The 19,500-nt window shown below is 45.6% G+C and overlaps 1 protein-coding gene across 11 annotated transcripts in view; it reads left to right on the forward strand.

Moving 5' to 3' along the window:
* The window catches only part of ADGRE5 (adhesion G protein-coupled receptor E5), a 432,832-nt gene that overhangs the window by 292,561 nt on the left and 120,771 nt on the right, over positions 1-19,500 (forward strand). For all 11 annotated transcript variants that reach the window (XM_073622463.1, XM_073622473.1, XM_073622462.1 and 8 more), the window contains one exon: positions 8,465-8,623. In XM_073622463.1, coding sequence (XP_073478564.1) covers positions 8,465-8,623 — 159 coding nt within the window. The remainder of the gene's footprint in view (positions 1-8,464; positions 8,624-19,500) is intronic.

Below are 19,500 nucleotides of genomic sequence, written 5' to 3' on the forward strand. Positions count from 1 at the left end.
GGAGCAAATCGCTCCTCCACCCACTTCTGCCCCCACGCTTTGGCATATATGCTGAAGTATGTAACTGTGGTGGTGAAATCACCTCCGACAGCGCTGGAGTCACGGCTTTATGTATCGTGGGAGCAAACGCTGTTGCTGTCAAGATAAATAAATCCGCGCTGCAGCTGAATGGCGTACCTGAAAACAAAAAAATGTTTAAAACACAGTAAACTATAAAAAAATTGCATACCTGAAAAGCAAACATGATAAAACATAACAATAAAACATTGCAGAATAGAATACAGTAAAAAAGAGCAGAACAATAGAGAGAAAATAGAGAGAGAGAGAACAATAAAACGACAACTATTTTTGGTTTTTTTATTTTATATTTTTTTTGTGTATTTTTTTTTTTTTACTTTTTTTTTTTTTTTATAACTGTAACTTTTAAAACTGTAACGGTTCCAGGTTTGGGTCTCTCAAAATGCGATGGCATCTTGGGAGACCCTGTGGAAGTGTGTCCTAGTCTGTGCAGTGCTGTACCCTACGCTAATACTCAACTAGTGTATGGTAGCGTTCAAAACATTCACCAATGCAAAGACCAGGATTGCCAGGACAGGAGGGACAATAATACCGGGTGTCATGCCTAAATCCACGCTTTCTGCAGACACGACATTTTCTTTGGGGGGCTCGTTGGGTAGGGGTACCCTGGAGGACATAAGGAAAATGCCTCTCATGCAGCCAGCCTACTGCATTTGGATTGGGAAGGTGAGGTGGAGCACCGTCTGGAAACAGAAGGGCTCTGACGATCTCTTCCTGGAATTTAAGGAAGGATCCAGTCCGTCCTGAAGCTCTGTATAGCACATGAGCATTCAGCAAAGCCAATTGAAATAAATAAACAGACACTTTTTTGTACCAGCGTCTGGCCTTACGGGCAATTAGGTACGGCGCCAACAACTGGTCGTTGAGGTCCACCCCTCCCATATTAAGGTTGTATTCGTGGACACAGAGGGGTTTCTCCACAACACCAGTCGCCGTAGTAATTTGGGTCGTCGTGTCTGCATGAAGGGAGGTGAGAACGAAAACATTCTTCTTATCCCTCCACTTCATAGCGAGCAAATTATTATACTTCAAGCAGGCTCTCTCCCCCAGCCTAAGACGGGACTCTACAAGCCGCTGGGGAAAGCCCCGGCGATTAGGTCGCACGGTGCCACATGCTCCAATCTGCTGATCAAACAAGTGACTAAAAAGTGGCACGCTCATATAATAATTGTCCACGTACAAGTGGTACCCCTTTCCGAATAAGGGTGACACCAAGTCCCACACTATCTTGCCAGCGCTTCCTATGTAGTCAGGGCAGTTTATCGGCTCTATGTGACTATCTTTGCCCTCGTAAACCATAAATCTACATGTATATCCTGTGGCCCTGTCACAGAGCTTATACATCTTGACCCCGTATCTGGCACGCTTGCTGGGAAGGTACTGTTTGAAGGACAAGCGGCCAGAAAACTTAATCAGGGACTCATCAACGCAGACAACTTGATGGGGAGTAAACAAGTCTGCAAAACGTTGGTTGAAGTGGTTTATGAGGGGCCGAATTTTGTAGAGCCGATCGTATGCAGGGTCTCCACGAGGACGACAGAGTTCATTGTCGTTGAAGTGCATGAACCGCAAAATCTGCTCCTATCGTGCCCTGGCCATTGAAGCAGAGAACACGGGCATATGGTGAATTGGGTCAGTGGACCAATATGACCGCAACTCACTCTTTTTGGTTATGCCCATGTTGAGGGAAAGGCCCAGAAAGATCTTACATTCGGAGACCGTAATTGGTCTCCAATCTCTGGCAAGGGAGGACTGGGGAATAGTGGCGATGTGTTGACCAGCGTACAAATTGCTTTGGTCCACAATAGATCTATAGAGATCTTCGGTGAAAAACAGTGAATAAAAATCCAGTGGCATAAAGTCAACTGTTTCCACCTGAATTCCGGGTTGGCCAGTGAAAGGGGGAAGTACGGGTGCTGCAGAAGTGGTGGGTACCCAACTCGGATTGGCGAATGCAGCAGGAAGGGCACTATGGGCACGACGGGCCTGTCTTTGTCTTCTTGGTGGCAGCGGGACACTAGTTGTGCTTGCCACCTCGCCAGCTTGAACTGCACTTATGGGACTCGCCACGTCACCACGTGATACTGCAGTGCTGGATGTACGACCAGGGTGTACTAGGCCGCTGGTGCTTGCCAGTTCACCAGAAGGAGTAGCGGCACTAGTACTTCTCTGCTCCATACGAGAGCCCTGCGGTTCTTGCACTTCAAGGACAGAAGAAGAAGTTCGGGGTCTGGTACGCCTGACCCTAGCAGGGACCACAACTCCGTCGTCAGAGCTATCTGTCATGGAGCCGCTGTCCTCTACAGGTTCGTATTCTGAGCTTGAACTTGACAGATGAGTGACTTCCTCTTCACTATCTGTCATGCTCAGAAACGTGTAGGCCTCTTCACTAGTGTACCTTCGATTTGCCATTTTGGGCTCTAAATTTAGGGGTACACTAGTGAGACTCACAGGCAAAAAAGCTCCTGACTGTCAGCGACTGATTCAAAGCGCTACCAAAAAACTGTTAGCGATCGCAGGGATCAGGCCTGACTCTGCGAACGCTGCAGTTATGTGTGCTTAGTGTTTTGTGACAGTTATCGATCGATACTGCACTTGGGTGGGCTGGGCTGGGCTGGGCTGGGCCGAGGAGCAAAACGCAGGTGCTAGCAGGTATCTGGGCTGATCCCGCTAACACTGCGTTTTTTTGGGGGACCCTAAACTGCTGGGGAGTATAGATCTGATCGGATCAGATATCGATCCGTTCAGATACTATAGCACTAAGGGAGGTGTATGCTGCGTGCGTGGGTGTTAGCGGTACTGGCGCTAACCTGACGCTGCCTGGGGCGACGCAGACCTTATCTGATCCTAAAAACTTAACTTCTATCACCGCTGGGCAATTAGGGGGTTAAACCTTTATAAGGTAATAAACGGCGGGTGCCCTAAAACTGTAATAAACTACAATAAACTACAAAAAACAAACCAACTAACCAGCGTCACCCGTAACAATTATATGGTGATCACTGGTGAAAGGGTTAACTAGGGGGCAATCAAGGGGTTAAAACCTTTAGTAGGTAGTATATGGGGGTCCCTGTCGCTATAAAACACTGACAGCAAACCTATATACTTACCTCCCTAACTAGCGTCACCTGTGTCACTAATACAGCGATCAGAAAAACGATCGCTTAGTGACACTGGCGACGGGAAGTGATCACGGGGTTAAAACTTTATTAGGGGGGTACCCTGGACCTAAAGGGGGGTACCCTAGACCTAAAGGGGGCTAACCTAACTGCCCTAACACTTGCAACTGACACAAACTGACACCAATGCAATAAATCAGAAAAAAAAAAAACCTGCTATTGGTGTCAGAGTGACAGGGGGTACAGGGGGGTGACAAGTGTGCCTGCGTGTTCTACTGTTAGTGTAGTGTTGGTGCACTTACTTGGATGTCTTCTCTCCTCTGCGCCGGACGAAAAGACCGGCTCGAGGAGAGATGACATCACTTCCTCCGCTTCTGTTTACATTCACAGAAGCCGAGGAAGCTTTTCATTGGCCAGGAGCGATCGCGAGGGGGGAGCCACGAATGAAAGGCCTTCCCCTCACCTTTGATCGACCCTGACCTCGATCCGACCGTCGCTGGCACCGGGGGGGGGGGTCCGATCGGACCGCCCACCCGCGGGCAGGCAAGGACGTACATGTAAGCCCTTTTGCCTGCCCGTGCCGCTTTGTCGACGTACATCGTCGTGCGGCGGTCGGCAACTGGTTAAAAAAAAACAGCATTTTTGCTTGCTGCGATTGGATGATGGAAGTCAGGAGAGCTTTTGCTCATTTACTAAGCTTTGGAGCAACAGTCTATTTGCCTTTAGTAAATCAACCCCATTTTGTTTAATGGATATCATTTTGAGCAGGAGATGGCATTAATTTAGCTGACAATTGCGTGGTCGTGCGACGTTGTACACAAATAAAATTTTTATGCTTTTTTTTCCACAAATAGAGCTTTCTTTTGGTGGTATTTGATCACCTCTGCGGTTTTTATTTTTTGCGCTAAAAAAAGACCCACAATTTTGAAAAAAACTATATTTTTTATTTTCTGTTATAAAACATGTCCAATTAAAAAAATCTAAAAAAACTAATTTCATCAACTATTTAGGCCAATATGTATTCTGCTACATATTTTTGGTATAAAAAAAAAAACAATAAGCGTATAGTGATATATATATATATATATATATATATATATATATATATATATTGTATTGCGCACAAGTTATCATGTCTACAAAATAGGGGATAGGTTTATGGCATTTTTTTTTTTTTGTTATTTTCTTTTTACTAGTAATTGCGGTGATCAGTGATTTGTAGTGGGACTGCGACATTGTGGCAGACAAATCGGACACCTAACTGACATTTTTGACACTTTTTTTGGGAACCAGTGACATTATTACAGTCATCAATGCTAAAAATAGGCACTGACATTGTACTAATGACAGTGGCAGGGAAGAGGTTAACATCAGGGGTGATCAAGGGGTTAACTGTGTTCCCTGGGTGTGTTTACTAACTGTATGGGGGATGGGCTGCCTGTGATAACACAGAGATCAGTCTTCCTGCATAGCAGAAAGACAAGATCTCAGTGTAATACCCTGTCAGTAACTCCCAAGTTAGACTATCCCGCACATACACTACAAATACGGAGCCCTGAGTATGTGTGTGCGTGCCCGTATGGCACCAGTAACTTCAGTCCCCTGGAAGAAAGATGAGGCCTTGGATCTTCGGCTAGCTACTTTAGTTGGTGCACTTGTTTTCTTGTTGGTGTCCTTGTTTCCTGCAAATGGGCAAGTGCCCCCCCACCAAAGTCCTGCGGTCAGGCCCAAACGAACGTCCTGGAAACAGACAGGCACTTCTGGTGACCCGACTGGTCACCTCACACTGGAACGCTTTACCAGCGTCAATGCAGGTATACCCGGATGTGCACATCTCTCAGGCTGAATGTCTCCGACCAGCTGTGGAGCTTGTACATGAGTTGTGGACTGACCCGGGAGGCAATACCTCTCCCCTGAGTCCAGTCTCTTCTCCCTCCTTGTGGTAACTGAAAATCTCCTCAGATCAGCAGGATGGAGTCTCCCATTTCCTTTGCTCCCAGAACATGCTGGCTTTTGTAGTTCCTGCCCCCATACAAGGTTATGGGGCTGTTTGTGATAGGGACAACATATCCCAGAATCCTTTGCAGCTGCTGTTGCTTGTTAAAGTCCCTCTGATTGGCTCCTGTAATTGCTCCTATAATTGGCTTTCCTCCTCCTTCCAATAGGGACACAGGGGAGGGTGCAGAGTGAGCAGCCCTGTGTGAGTCAGTGAGGAGGAAAAAAGGAGGGGAGAGAAATCCACCACAGACAGACACCAACAGGCAGTTTTTCTCTCTCTCCCTCACAGGAGAGCCTGTGTACTAGCGGAGGCAAGGTGCAGGAGAAAGACGGGGCACCGGCTACACAGATTAAACCACTTAGCAACCACCTGCTGACAGCATCTCACAAAAGACTTTGCTAAAATGTAAAGTAGTGAGCGTACAACTTGTATAACAGTGTAAATTTGCTGTCCCCTCAAAATAACGCAACACACAGCCATTAATGTCTAAACCGCTGGCAAAAAAGTGAGTACACCCATAAGTGAAAATGTCCAAATTGGGCCCAGTTATCCATTTTTCCTCCCCGGTGTCATGTGACTTATTAGCGTCACAAGGTCTCAGGTGTGAATGGGGAGCAGGTGTGTTTAATTTGGTGTTATCGCTCTCACTCTCTCATCCTGTCACTGGAAGTTCAACATGGCACCTCATGAAAAAGAACTCTCTGAGGATCTGAAAAAAAGAATTGTTGCTCTACATAAAGATGGCCTAAGCTATAAGATTGCCAAGACCCTGAAACTGAGCTGCAGCATGGTGGCCAAGACCATACAGCGGTTTAACAGGACAGGTTCCACTCAGAACAGGCCTCGCCATGGTCGACCAAAGAAGTGCACATGCTCAGCATCATATCCAGAGGTTGTCTTTGGGAAATAGACGTATGAGTGCTGCCAGCATTGCTGCAGAGGTTGAAGGGGTGGGGGGTCAGCCTGTCAGTGCTCAAAACATACGCTTCACACTGCTTTAAATTGGTCTGCATGGCTGTCGTCCCAGAAGGAATCCTCTTCTAAAGATGATGCACAAGAAAGCCTGCAAACAGTTTGCTGAAGACAAGCAGACTAAGGACATGGATTACTTGAACCATGTCCTGTGGCCTGATGAGACCGAGATAAATTTATTTGATTCAGATGGTATCAAGCGTGTGTGGTGGCAACCAGGTGAAGAGTACAAAGATAAGTGTGTTTTGCCTACAGTCAAGCATGGTGGTGGGAGTGTCATGGTCTGGGCCGCATGAGTGCTGCTGGCACTGGGGAGCTACAGTTCATTGAGGGAACCATGAGTGCCAACATGTACTGTGACATATTGAAGCAGAGCATGATCCCCTCCCTTCAGAGACTGGGCTGCAGGGCAGTATTCCAACATGATAACAACCCCAAGCACACCTCCAAGATGGCCACTGCCTTGCTAAAGAAGCTGAGGGTAAAGGTGATGGACTGGCCAAGTATGTCTCCAGACCTAAACCCTATGCCTGTGGGGCATCCTCAAACAGAAGGTGGAGGAGCGCAAGGTCTCCAACATCCACCAGCTCTGTGATGTCGTCATGGAGGAGTGGAAGAGGACTCCAGTGGCAACTTGTGAAGCTCTGGTGAACTCCATGCCCAAGAGGGTTAAGTTAGTGCTGGAAAATAATGGTGACCACACAAAATATAGACACTTTGGGGCCAATTTGGACACTTTCACTTAGGGGTGTACTCACTTTTGTTGCCAACGGTTTAAACATTAATGGCTGTGTGTTGAGTTATTTTGTTATACAAGCTGTACACTCACTACTTTACATTGTAGCAAAGTGCCATGTCTTCAGTGTTGTCACATGAAAAGATAGAATAAAACATTTACAAAAATGTGAGGGGTGAGACACTTTTGTGAGATACTATGTGTGTGTAATATATATATATATATATATATATATATATATATATATATATATATATATATATATATATATATATATATATATATATATATATTATATGATCCTGCATTTCAGGGTAGGGGTGCGTTCTCCCACCCGCTAAGCAGGGAATGAAAAAAATAGATCCCCAGTAAAAGCAGCACATATCACATACATAAACACTTGTTTGGAACACATTTAACCCTTTGATCTCCCTAGATATTAACCCCTTCATTATTTTCCATCCTTATTTCTGTTCTTTTTCCATCAAATGTGTATTGTTATCACTAAATACTGTTTTTGCTTTTTAAAAACAAATGTGTGAAAAAGTTCTCATGGGAAGATTAATTTCTTTATGGGTATTTTTAAGCAAAATATTTTATTCCCTTACATAGGGGTTTTCTTTTATAAATATGTAATAAAAATAAATATATATTTAGCATAAAGCTAGCCACGTACAATATGGCTAGAATTGTACAGAAAAATAGACTTTAGTGGACTTGTGTAAGATCTAATTTATTCAGAAACATTGGATGAAAATGTATTAAGCCTGCGGTCACTTCGGGTACAAGTTAAAGTAGTGCGATTTTAAAGCCTGACTTCAAATACTTCTGTGGGATTTGTAACATTTGATCCGACTTCAGTGCTACTTTTATGAGATGGGCTGTCCATGTCACAGGGAGAAATAGTGATGTTCTATACAAAAGTTTAACTAGCAAAGGGTTAATCTTTCACTTCTTTCAGGCTCAAGTAGTGCTGATAAGGACACAGGCACAGTTTGCAGCACAATTTACATCATAGTCTATGGCAGTGAAATCCTGCTGAAGTCCTGAAAAAGTAATACATGAACTACTTCTCAAATAGTACTACTTGAAATTGTACCTAATAAGACACTGCCATAGAAACACATTAGATGCTACTTCAGGTACGATTTGTAAATTGTATGTCGGGCCTGAAGTCGTACTCGTGTCACCGAGGGCTAAACATTTATCAAAATGATTGGATGAACTGGGCTTTTTTTCATTAGCTCAAAGCAGATTGTCTATTCTTTCAGATAGATTTTTTTTTTTTTTTGCATTTAAAGTAAGCTTTGTACATTGTGCGGCCAGGTTAAGACTGAGGGTGTCAGGGTTACTTTGCAGGGCAACAACAAACAACAATAAGTATAAATTAGGGCTGTAGGCCCGCTGTTCACCCTTATTACAGTAAAAACAGTGGTACAGGAGCCCTGATGTGGTTGTGTGATGTCACAGCAAGCAGGGAGCTGCCAGCCAATCACAGCAGTCAGGAACTGTTTACACTGACAGATAAGTCATGTGTCTCTCACTTTGCTTTTTTTTTAGATATACAAGAGTGTATTGAAGGCACCCATAATTGTAGCACCCACGCAGGTTGTAACAACACAGATGGAGGATATTTCTGTGAGTGTAACAAAGGCTACCGCAGAGGAAATGAAACAGAGTTCTGTCCATCCGATAACAGAACAGAAAATGGATGTACAGGTGAGAGAACAGAGACAAGAGCACACTGCAAAGAAAGTTATGTTCATCATGTTACTTGTTCACACCCATTACAGCAGTAGAAGATAACACTGGAGATCGATAACCAGGTGAAAGCTGAAGGGCTCTGATTTAGAGCTTCTCTTAGTAATAATCTCAAATACAGTTTATATTTTAATGTATAAGCTACATTCTCTTTACATTATAGAAAACCATTTTCTGAAAGAGGTTGTAAACCTCCATTTTCAAGTTGTACCTATAGGTAAGCCTATAATAGGGCATACCTATAAGTCATAGGTGTGCGCAGCCCATTTTATTAGGGTGTGCACCCCAAAGCTCAAACACACGTCTCTTTCTCTGCAGCCTCAGCTGCACTGCACAGGGAATGAATGGGAGGAGCTCTGTGCTGAGCAGCTTCCTGTTCATTCACAAGTTGAAGCATACTAATCACAGTTTAATATGCTTCAGCTATGAATGAACACAGAGAGAGAGTGTGTTCAATATGTTCATTTAGAAAAGGAATTATAGAAAGGGAACCACTATGGAGAATGAGAAAACTCAATTTTTTGTTGCCAACATCCCAATATATTGCATGGTAGGGATGAGCCGAACACCCCCCTGTTCGGTTCGCACCAGAACATGCGAACAGGAAAAAAGTTCGTTCGAACATGCGAACACCGTTAAAGTCTATGGGACACGAACATGAATAATCAAAAGTGCTAATTTTCAAGGCTTATATGCAAGTTATTGTCATAAAAAGTGTTTGGGGACCTGGGTCCTGCCCCAGGGGACATGGATCAATGCAAAAAAAAGTTTTAAAAACGGCCGTTTTTTCAGGAGCAGTGATTTTAATAATGCTTAAAGTCAAACAATAAAAGTGTAATATCCCTTTAAATTTCGTACCTGGGGGGTGTCTATAGTGTGCCTGTAAAGGGGCGCATGTTTCCTGTGTTTAGAACAGTCTGACAGCAAAATGACATTTTGAAGGAAAAAACTCATTTAAAACTACCCGCGGCTATTGCATTGCCGACAATACACATAGAAGTTCATTGATAAAAACGGCATGGGAATTCCCCAAAGGGGAACCCCGAACCAAAATTAAAAAAAAAAAAATGACGTGGGGGTCCCCCTAAATTCCATACCAGGCCCTTCAGGTCTGGTATGGATATTAAGGGGAACCCCGGCCAAAATTAAAAAAAAAAAATGACGTGGGGTTCCCCCTAAATTCCATACCAGACCCTTCAGGTCTGGTATGGATTTTAAGGGGAACCCCGCGCCAAAAAAAAAAAAAAAAACGGCGTGGGGTCCCCCCAAAAATCCATACCAGACCCTTATCCGAGCACGCAACCTGGCAGGCCGCAGGAAAAGAGGGGGGGACAAGAGTGCGGCCCCCCTCCCTCCTGAACCGTACCAGGCCACATGCCCTCAACATTGGGAGGGTGCTTTGGGGTAGCCCCCCAAAACACCTTGTCCCCATGTTGATGAGGACAAGGGCCTCATCCCCACAACCCTGGCCGGTGGTTGTGGGGGTCTGCGGGCGGGGGGCTTATCGGAATCTGGAAGCCCCCTTTAACAAGGTGACCCCCAGATCCCCGCCCCCCCCCCTGTGTGAAATGGTAAGGGGGTACATAAGTACCCCTACCATTTCACGAAAAAAGTGTCAAAAATGTTAAAAATGACAAGAGACAGTTTTTGACAATTCCTTTATTTAAATGCTTCTTCTTTCTTCTATCTTCCTTCATCTTCTGGTTCTTCTGGCTCTTCTGGTTCTTCTGGTTCTTCCTCTGGCGTTCTCGTCCAGCATCTCCTCCGCGGCGTCTTCTGTCTTCTTCTCCTCGGGCCGCTCCGCACCCATGGCATGGGGGGGAGGCTCCCGCTCTTCTCTTCTTCTCTTCTTCTTTTCTTCTTTTCTTCTCTTCTTCTTCATTTTCTTCTCCGGGCCGCTCCGCAATCCATGCTGGCATGGAGGGAGGCTCCCGCTGTGTGACGGCGCTCCTCGTCTGACAGTTCTTAAATAACGGGGGGGCGGGGCCACCCGGTGACCCCGCCCCCCTCTGACGCACGGTGACTTGACGGGACTTCCCTGTGGCATTCCCCGTGACGTCACAGGGAAGTCCCGTCAAGTCACCGTGCGTCAGAGGGGGCGGGGTCACCGGGTGGCCCCGCCCCCCCGTTATTTAAGAACTGTCAGACGAGGAGCGCCGTCACACAGCGGGAGCCTCCCTCCATGCCAGCATGGATTGCGGAGCGGCCCGGAGAAGAAAATGAAGAAGAAGAGAAGAAAAGAAGAAGAGAAGAAAAGAAGAAGAGAAGAAAAGAAGAAGAGAAGAAAAGAAGAAGAGAAGAAGAGAAGAAGAGAAGAAAAGAAGAAAAGAAGAAAAGAAGAAGAGAAGAAGAGAAGAGCGGGAGCCTCCCCCCCCATGCCATGGGTGCGGAGCGGCCCGAGGAGAAGAAGACAGAAGACGCCGCGGAGGAGATGCTGGACGAGAACGCCGGAGGAAGAACCAGAAGAACCAGAAGAGCCAGAAGAACCAGAAGATGAAGGAAGATAGAAGAAAGAAGAAGCATTTAAATAAAGGAATTGTCAAAAACTGTCTCTTGTCATTTTTAACATTTTTGACACTTTTTTCGTGAAATGGTAGGGGTACTTATGTACCCCCTTACCATTTCACACAGGGGGGGGCCGGGATCTGGGGGTCACCTTGTTAAAGGGGGCTTCCAGATTCCGATAAGCCCCCCGCCCGCAGACCCCCACAACCACCGGCCAGGGTTGTGGGGATGAGGCCCTTGTCCTCATCAACATGGGGACAAGGTGTTTTGGGGGGCTACCCCAAAGCACCCTCCCAATGTTGAGGGCATGTGGCCTGGTACGGTTCAGGAGGGAGGGGGGGCCGCACTCTTGTCCCCCCCTCTTTTCCTGCGGCCTGCCAGGTTGCGTGCTCGGATAAGGGTCTGGTATGGATTTTTGGGGGGACCCCACGCCGTTTTTTTTTTTTTTTTTTTTTGGCGCGGGGTTCCCCTTAAAATCCATACCAGACCTGAAGGGTCTGGTATGGAATTTAGGGGGAACCCCACGTCATTTTTTTTTTTTTTTAATTTTGGTTCGGGGTTCCCCTTTGGGGAATTCCCATGCCGTTTTTATCAATGAACTTCTATGTGTATTGTCGGCAATGCAATAGCCGCGGGTAGTTTTAAATGAGTTTTTTCCTTCAAAATGTCATTTTGCTGTCAGACTGTTCTAAACACAGGAAACATGCGCCCCTTTACAGGCACACTATAGACACCCCCCAGGTACGAAATTTAAAGGGATATTACACTTTTATTGATTGACTTTAAGTATTATTAAAATCACTGCTCCTGAAAAAACGGCCGTTTTTAAAACTTTTTTTTTCATTGATCCATGTCCCCTGGGGCAGGACCCAGGTCCCCAAACACTTTTTATGACAATAACTTGCATATTAGCCTTTAAAATTAGCACTTTTGATTTCTCCCATAGACTTTTAAAGGGTGTTCCGCGGCATTCGAATTTGCCGCGAACACCCCAAATTGTTCGGTGAACTTGCGAACAGCCAATGTTCGAGTCGAACATGAGTTCGACTCGAACTCGAAGCTCATCCCTATTGCATGGTTAAAAACGTACAGCCCACTAGCTGTTACGGGGGATGTTTCAGGGTGAAGAGCAGGGGAAGGGTCTAGCCAATGGGTGCTCAACCTGTGGCCCTCCCGCTGTTGTGGATCTACAAGTCCAATGAGACATTGCAAGTTGCGGTCAGTTACAAGCATGACTCACAAAGGCAGAGGCATGATAGGATTTGTAGTTCAGATGGGATTAGTCAGTTACAAGCATGATGGGACTTGTAGTTCCGGAACAGCTTGAGGGCCACAGGTTCAGCAGCCATGGGCTAGTCAATATGTCATTTACTGGCCCCTTCCTTTTCTAAATGGTTAAAGAAAGTACCCCCGGTACTATGGGACTTTAAGGGCGAACTTTTGAAAACAAAGTATTTTGAAACATAGAAAAATGTATTATTTTATAAGTTAAAAAGTGTGATGGTGTGAAACAACACCGTACATAAAACAGTACATAATATACATATAGTATGAGAGAAACACTTCTCCTATAGCCTGACACGTTTTGGGAATTCTGGGGTGAATCCCTTCTGCTTTCTTTTTTCCCCTGAAGAAGGGATTCACCCTGAAATTCCCGAAACGCGTCGGACTATAGGAGAAGTGTTTCTCTCATACTATATGTATATTATGTACGGTGTTGTTTCACACATCACACTTTTTAACTTATAAAATAATACATTTTTCTATGTTTCAAAATACTTTGTTTTCAAAAGTTCGCCGGGGGGGGGGGGTACTTTCTTTCTTTAACCATTTAGAAAAGGAAGGGGCCAGTAAATGACATATTGACTAGCCCATGAGTGCTCAACCTGTGGCCCTCAAGCTGTTGCGGAACTACAAGTCCCATCATGCTTGTAACTGACCGCAGCTTGCAATGTCTCATTGGACTTGTAGTTCCACATCAGCTGGAGGGCCACAGGATGAGCACCCATTGGCTAAGCCCTTCCCCTGCTCTCCATCCTGAAACATCCCCCGTAACAGCCAGGGGGAGAGGAAAGGAGAGGAAAGAAAACAGTAGCACTGCGATGGGCAAAACACAGAGGGAAGCCTGGGCAGTAGGGGAAATTGGCACTGCACAGAGTGATTAGGGTGTGCCCAGGCACACCTGGCACATCCTCTGCGCACGCCTATGCTATAGGTATAGTAAACATCTTCTAAAAGTGCGCCGTTTAGGAGATATTTGCTTAGTACTGCGCCAATTATGTCATTGGCACATGTGCTGTGAAGAAACGGCCCTCCGTGCTGTTTCTTCACTAGCAAGTGCCGTGTCTGGTGGCACATGCGCAGGAGTGACATCACGTGACTCCAGCCAGTCACAGAGCTTGAGTCCGCAGCCCCGGAAGGAAGAGGGGCGAACATGGATGCGGCCTGCAGTGGGGACAGCGCGTTCTTCATTTGCAGGTAAGTCTCACATAATGTGCTAGTATGCAATGCATACTAGCACATTATGCTTTTACTTTGCAGGGAACAAAAAAGGAAGTAAAACCCATCAGGGTTTACTCCCTTTTCAAAGCGGTATTAAACTCCACAAAAAAGAAGGTAAAATTGTGCTCTCATGCTAGCACATTATGACAGACTTACCTGTCAAAGGAAGCCCTCCAGCTCTGTGCTGCTGTGCTGTCAGTGCTTGGGCATTTCCATCTTCTCCCAGTCTTCCTTCTGTGTTTGCTCTGTTCAGCTGCTTAAATGGCTGGGCCGCTATGACGTCATGTCCACTCATGCACATAAGAATCACTTCATCCTGGCACAGAGTGGGTGTCATAAATGTACTCTGAGCTGCGCATGAGCAGCTCAGTGTACATTCCCACTGACAAGCAGGGGGGAGCTTTTATCACAGAAGAAACCCTTAGGGTCTCTTCTGTCATAAAAATCCTTGCTTGTCAGCATTTCTTTTTTAAATGTTGACTTTAATAATTTAAATACAGAAAGAATGCTTCTATGTAGTTTCACCATACCTTTCTATAGTCGTTTGACACACTGTACATGGCCTCGTCCCCTTTGCCATTTTTGCAAATCCTAACAGTGGTCCTAACCATTCCCTACTCTATCCAAGATTAAAAATACTATGTTTTTCCTTTACATACACTTTAAAGTGAGGTTAATGCCTTTTTTTTGTACATTTCAGATGTGGATGCCTAAAGTAGTAGTAAAGTGATTGTGAGGTCTAGATTTTTTTTTTCTTAAAATAACAAACATGTTATTCTTACCTGCTCTATGTAATGGTTTTGCATTCCCTATCCTATTCTTCTCGGGTCCCCTGCCAGCATTCCTGGCTCCTCTCCCCCCATCGAGTGCCCCAATAGCAAGCCATAAGACACACAGAGCGCTGCTTGGCCCCGCCCCCACTCCCTCCCCACTGGCTGTGATTGACAGGAGCAGGAGCCAATGGCTTGCACTGCTGTATCTGAGCGAATGTTGAGAAAGATAGCTGAGAGAACCTCTGCTGTCATGCACATTGCTGGAATGAGATTTTGCTCAGGTAAGTATGGGGTGGGCGGAGAACTGAGGGGGTAGCTGCATGCATAAGGTTTTTTACCTTAATGCAGAGAATGTATTAAAGGGGTTGTAAACCTTTGTGTTTTTTCACCTTAATGAATCCTATGCATTAGGGTGAAAAAACACCTGGCAGTGACTGGCCCCCCAGCCCTCCCCCCCATTTTACTTACCTGAGCCCTGGAACTTGACCTGACTGGGTCGCGCTGTCTCTCTGCCCGGGGTTCTCGGCTCTTGATTGGATTGATAGCAGAGCAGCCATTGGCTCCTGCTGCTGTCAATCAAATCCAATGACACGGGCGCCGAGGGGCGGGGCCAAGTCATACATTCGGTGGCTATGGACGCCGAATGATGGACTCGGGAGCACGCCCGCAAGGTAACCCCCTTGGGAGAGTGCTTCTCTCAGGGGGTTATCTGATGTGGGGAAAAGCCGCAGGGGGACCCCAGAAGAGGATGTTCGGGGCCACTCTGTGCAAAACGAGCTGCACAGTGGAGGTTAGTATGATATCTTTGTTATTCTAAAAAAATAAAAAGCAAACCCTTACAATCACTTTAAGGTAAAAAATACTTTCTGCCTTCATAACCAGTTTAAACCCTCACTAATTAATGCAAAACCTAAGTTTGGTTAAAAAAAAAAAAGATAAAATAAATACCGTAAATAAAAAATAAGCACATTGGATATTGCTTACCATCTGTGTTATGTGTTCCTTGTGCTGCTATCTCCTGGTTTAGGTGAAATTTTCTTTCTCTGATCCACACCCCACCCTTGGTACGGCCAGGCTTGAAAGAACCTACACTAATCAAGATTCCCACCCTTTCCACCCAGCTCCTCCATTTAAAGAAGCAAGACTACTGTTTCTATGAATAAAACAGGATCTATGAATGGAGGGGATGTACCTTTTAATCATCCACCAATCTTTCTTTCAAAGATCATTTTGTTTCATTCATATAAGTTATAATATAGCTTCTATGAATGGAGGAGCTATTCAGAAAGGGTGGGCATACTTGGGCACTTTGATGAGTGCCTGTCACAGCTCTCATAGTTCTATTAACTCTGCCTCATTGGAAGATTGCAGGAGTTGGTGGGGGGGCATTGGAGGAGCAAGATTTCACCTATACCATGAAAACAGCAGTACAAGGGACGCATCACACTTATGGTAAGTAACATCCCTTGAGTTGATTTTTTATTAGTTTTTTTTAAACTTAACTTAGGCTTCAATAAACATTACAAAGTCAAATCAGCCCGATGTGAACGGAGGCTAAAGTAGTGTTCATTTCGATTTAGGTTTAGTCTTTTGACTAAAATGCTATTTTAGTTTTAGTCCCATTTTAGTCATCTGCGATTGTTTCAGCTCTAGTCATATTTAGTCGACTAAAATCTCCAGTACATTTTAGTTGACTAAAATCATTTTAAATCGACTAAAATCGAATGCGTTTAGTTAAAGAGGAAGTAAACCCTGCCTTTTTTTTTTTTTTGGTCACCTACAAAGTAAAGGCATAATGTGCTAGTATGCATCACATGCAACCCAGAAAACAAACAAACAGACTTGGCTACCAGCCAAGACTGCATACATTTACCTACTCTACAAAAAAAAAAAAAAACAATCTACATTACTATCTACATTTACTAGAGGGTGCTACATTCATTTTGGTGAGATAATTAAATTCGGGGAAAGCAGCAGCTGATAGCTATTATGAAATCGCTTCCAATAAGATTCAGTGACTAAGTGCACAACATGGACAGACAAACAGCTATTACTTCAGAATAACAAAAAGGTATGCAATCTCACTACAGCAAAGTTTGTTAAAAAAATCCCCGTAATGTACATAGATAAGACTGTTCTCAACAAAAGTGGAGTTAAGTGTGCTGTTCTTACCTTTGTATAAATTTTGGGATGAGTTGTCCGCAAATTGCGCTTCAAGTTTGTTGTATTTTTACAAGTGAACGTTGCTCCTCATGGTTTGCAAAGGGTCATATTGTTCTTAACATCAAATAGAAAATACATCCGTAGATCTTTTCTTTCTACCAGTCACAGGCGCCGATATTTCCTGTATAGTTTGTGCAGCAGTGTGGATGGGAGTGACTCTGGACATGCTGCACAGTGCTCTAATCGGTGGCTGTAATGCTACACAGTGCTCTGGACGTTGGCTGTAATGCTGCACAGTGCTCTGAATGGTGTCTGTAATGCTACACAGTGCTCTGGACTGTGGTCTGAGGAGGCCTGTAATGCTGCAGAGTGCCCTGGATGGTGGTCTGAGGAGGCCTGTAATGCTGCAGAGTGCTCTGGAACGTGGTCTGAGGAGGCCTGTAATGCTGCAGAATGCTCTGGACAGTGGTCTGAGGAGGCCTGTTGTCACGTGGGCCACGTACCTGATATGAGACCGAAGTAGTGGGAAGGCCTCCCTTGCACCTTGGTCCTTAAAGCCTCTGGAGATGGAGACAGAGACTCGGTGGACACTGAGTGGCAGGGGTGCCAGGGGTGCGGAGCACCGTGCAAGCCTTAGTCCAAGATCTGAGCCAAGGTCAAGTCTAGTTGGGCAACGAAGCATAAAAGGGTTAATCTGAAGAAGAATGGTCGTGATCCAAGCCGGGGTCGGTTCCAATCTGGCAGCTGAGTACAAAAGGGGCAAAGAAGTAGAATGGTTAAGGTACAAATCTAAGGTCAATGGCAAGCAGCAATTAAGAGTAGTCAAATAGGCTTCCAGGTCACAACAGGTTCAGACAGATCACACAATAGCACAGGAACAAGGGGGGACTGAAGATAATCCAGCAATTTGGCAGTGTCTGGGCTGGGCTTATATAGGGAAGTTTGAGGTCACTTCCTGTGTGCCTCCTGAGGATTTTCCCGCCTTTTTCCATCAGGTTGATGTCATTTCCTGTGCGCCTCCTGGGTATTTTCCTGCCTTTTTCCATCAGGTTGAGGTCACTTCCTGTGCAAGTCCTGGCCATTTTCCTGCTCTTTTCCATCAAGTCTTCTGCGCAAGTCCGGTTTGGCGCCCTAAGGGGTCTTTGGCACATGCTCAGTTGGCACGGATTTCCTCTTGCGGCAAACCACCATTGGTGTATGCGTAGTAAGCCCTGGACTCTTACACCTGTAATTCTGCACAGTGCTCTGGACAGTGGTCTGACTCTGAGGAGGCCTGTGATGCTGCACAGTACTCTGAACTGTAATGGCAATGTTTACCTAACCACTTACACGCCTAATGATACATAAAATAAGTGATTAAAACCTTTTGTCTATATAAGAATCAACCACTGAGGTTGCCGCTATTACGGATAGAATTAAAACGAATGATAACTGTGCAAAAAGAATACCAATCAAATTTATTTAAAGTTGCTATTGTACAGAAAAGAAACTTGTATTAATCCGATATTACCTCTCAGTTAGAGGTCATCCTCACAGCCCCCAAGTGATTCCCTCCGGGCAAGGGACAGTACATCTATAAACCAAGTAGTATAGTGGACACTATAAACAGAGCTTCCTAGATACTAACTCTAGATAACATACCAGAGCTGTTTTAAGATGTCAGCTCTTCTGAGAAAGTCCAGGCAGTTTTCTGACACACTGTTTAAGCCATATTGTATGTCCATTTATTAATGCTGATTATCATTGAAGGTAAAAATCATAGGCCTCACATTTTTCACATCAGAATGGTGGCTGTAATGCTGCACAGTGCTCTGGCCGGTTGTCTGAGGAGGCCTGTAATGCTGCAGAGTGCTCTGGACGGTGGTCTGAGGAGGTCTGTATTGCTGCACAGTGCTCTGGACGGTGGCTGTAATGCTACACAGTGCTCTGGACAGTGGTCTGAGGAAGCCTGTAATGCTGCACAGTGATCTGGACGGTGGTCTGAGAGGCCTGATGCTGCACATTGCTCTGGATTCCGGTGGTCAGAGGAGGCCTGTAATGCACACACAGTGCTCTAGACAGTGGTCACTCTAAGGGAGGGCCCCTAATGCACAGTGCTCTGGATGCCAGTGGCCAGAGGAGGTTTGTAATGCACACACAGTGCTCTGGACAGAAGGTGGACACTCTGAGGGAAGGCCTGTAATGCACAGTGCTCTGGATGCCGGTAGTCAGAGGAGGCCTGTAATGCTGCACAGTGCTGGATGGTGGTCTCAGGTCTGAGGGATGGCCTGTAATGCACAGTGCACTGGATGCCGATGGTCACTGGTCAGAGGAGGACTGTAATGCTGCATAGTACTGGATGGTGGTCTCAGGTCTGACCGGGATGGTCTGCAATACACAGTGCTCTGGATGCTGGTGGTCAGAGGAGGCCTTTAATGCTGCACAGTGCTGGATGGATGGTGGTTTCAGGTCTGAGGGATGGCCTCTAATACACAGTGCCCGGATGCCGGTGGTCATTGGAGGCCTGTAATGCACACACAGTGCTCTGGATGGACGGTGGTCTGAGGGGAGTCCTCAGGCCTGTAAATGTAATGTGCACACTCGCTGTGGGTGCTCTCTGCTCTGGACGGTCGTCGTCATAACTTGTGAGTCGGGAGTGGGACTCTCGTTGGGACTCAGTCAGGGGGCCTTTAAATGCACAGTGCTGCTCTGGACGGTCATCTGAGGACTCGGAGGCCTGTAATGCTGGCTGCACAGTCGCTTGCTTGCTGGGAGCGGAAGCAGGTGGAACTCCGTGGAAACTGGAAGTTAGTTCACAAGGGTAAACGTCCCTGCCTCACATTTTCATTTTGTTTTCATTTGTTAATGAAAACTGAATTGATTTTCGTCATAATTTTGGTCAGTGGCCGAAAA

This window comes from Aquarana catesbeiana, linkage group LG03 (assembly GCF_042186555.1).
Source record: "Aquarana catesbeiana isolate 2022-GZ linkage group LG03, ASM4218655v1, whole genome shotgun sequence".
In the NCBI taxonomy this organism is placed as follows: domain Eukaryota; kingdom Metazoa; phylum Chordata; class Amphibia; order Anura; family Ranidae; genus Aquarana; species Aquarana catesbeiana.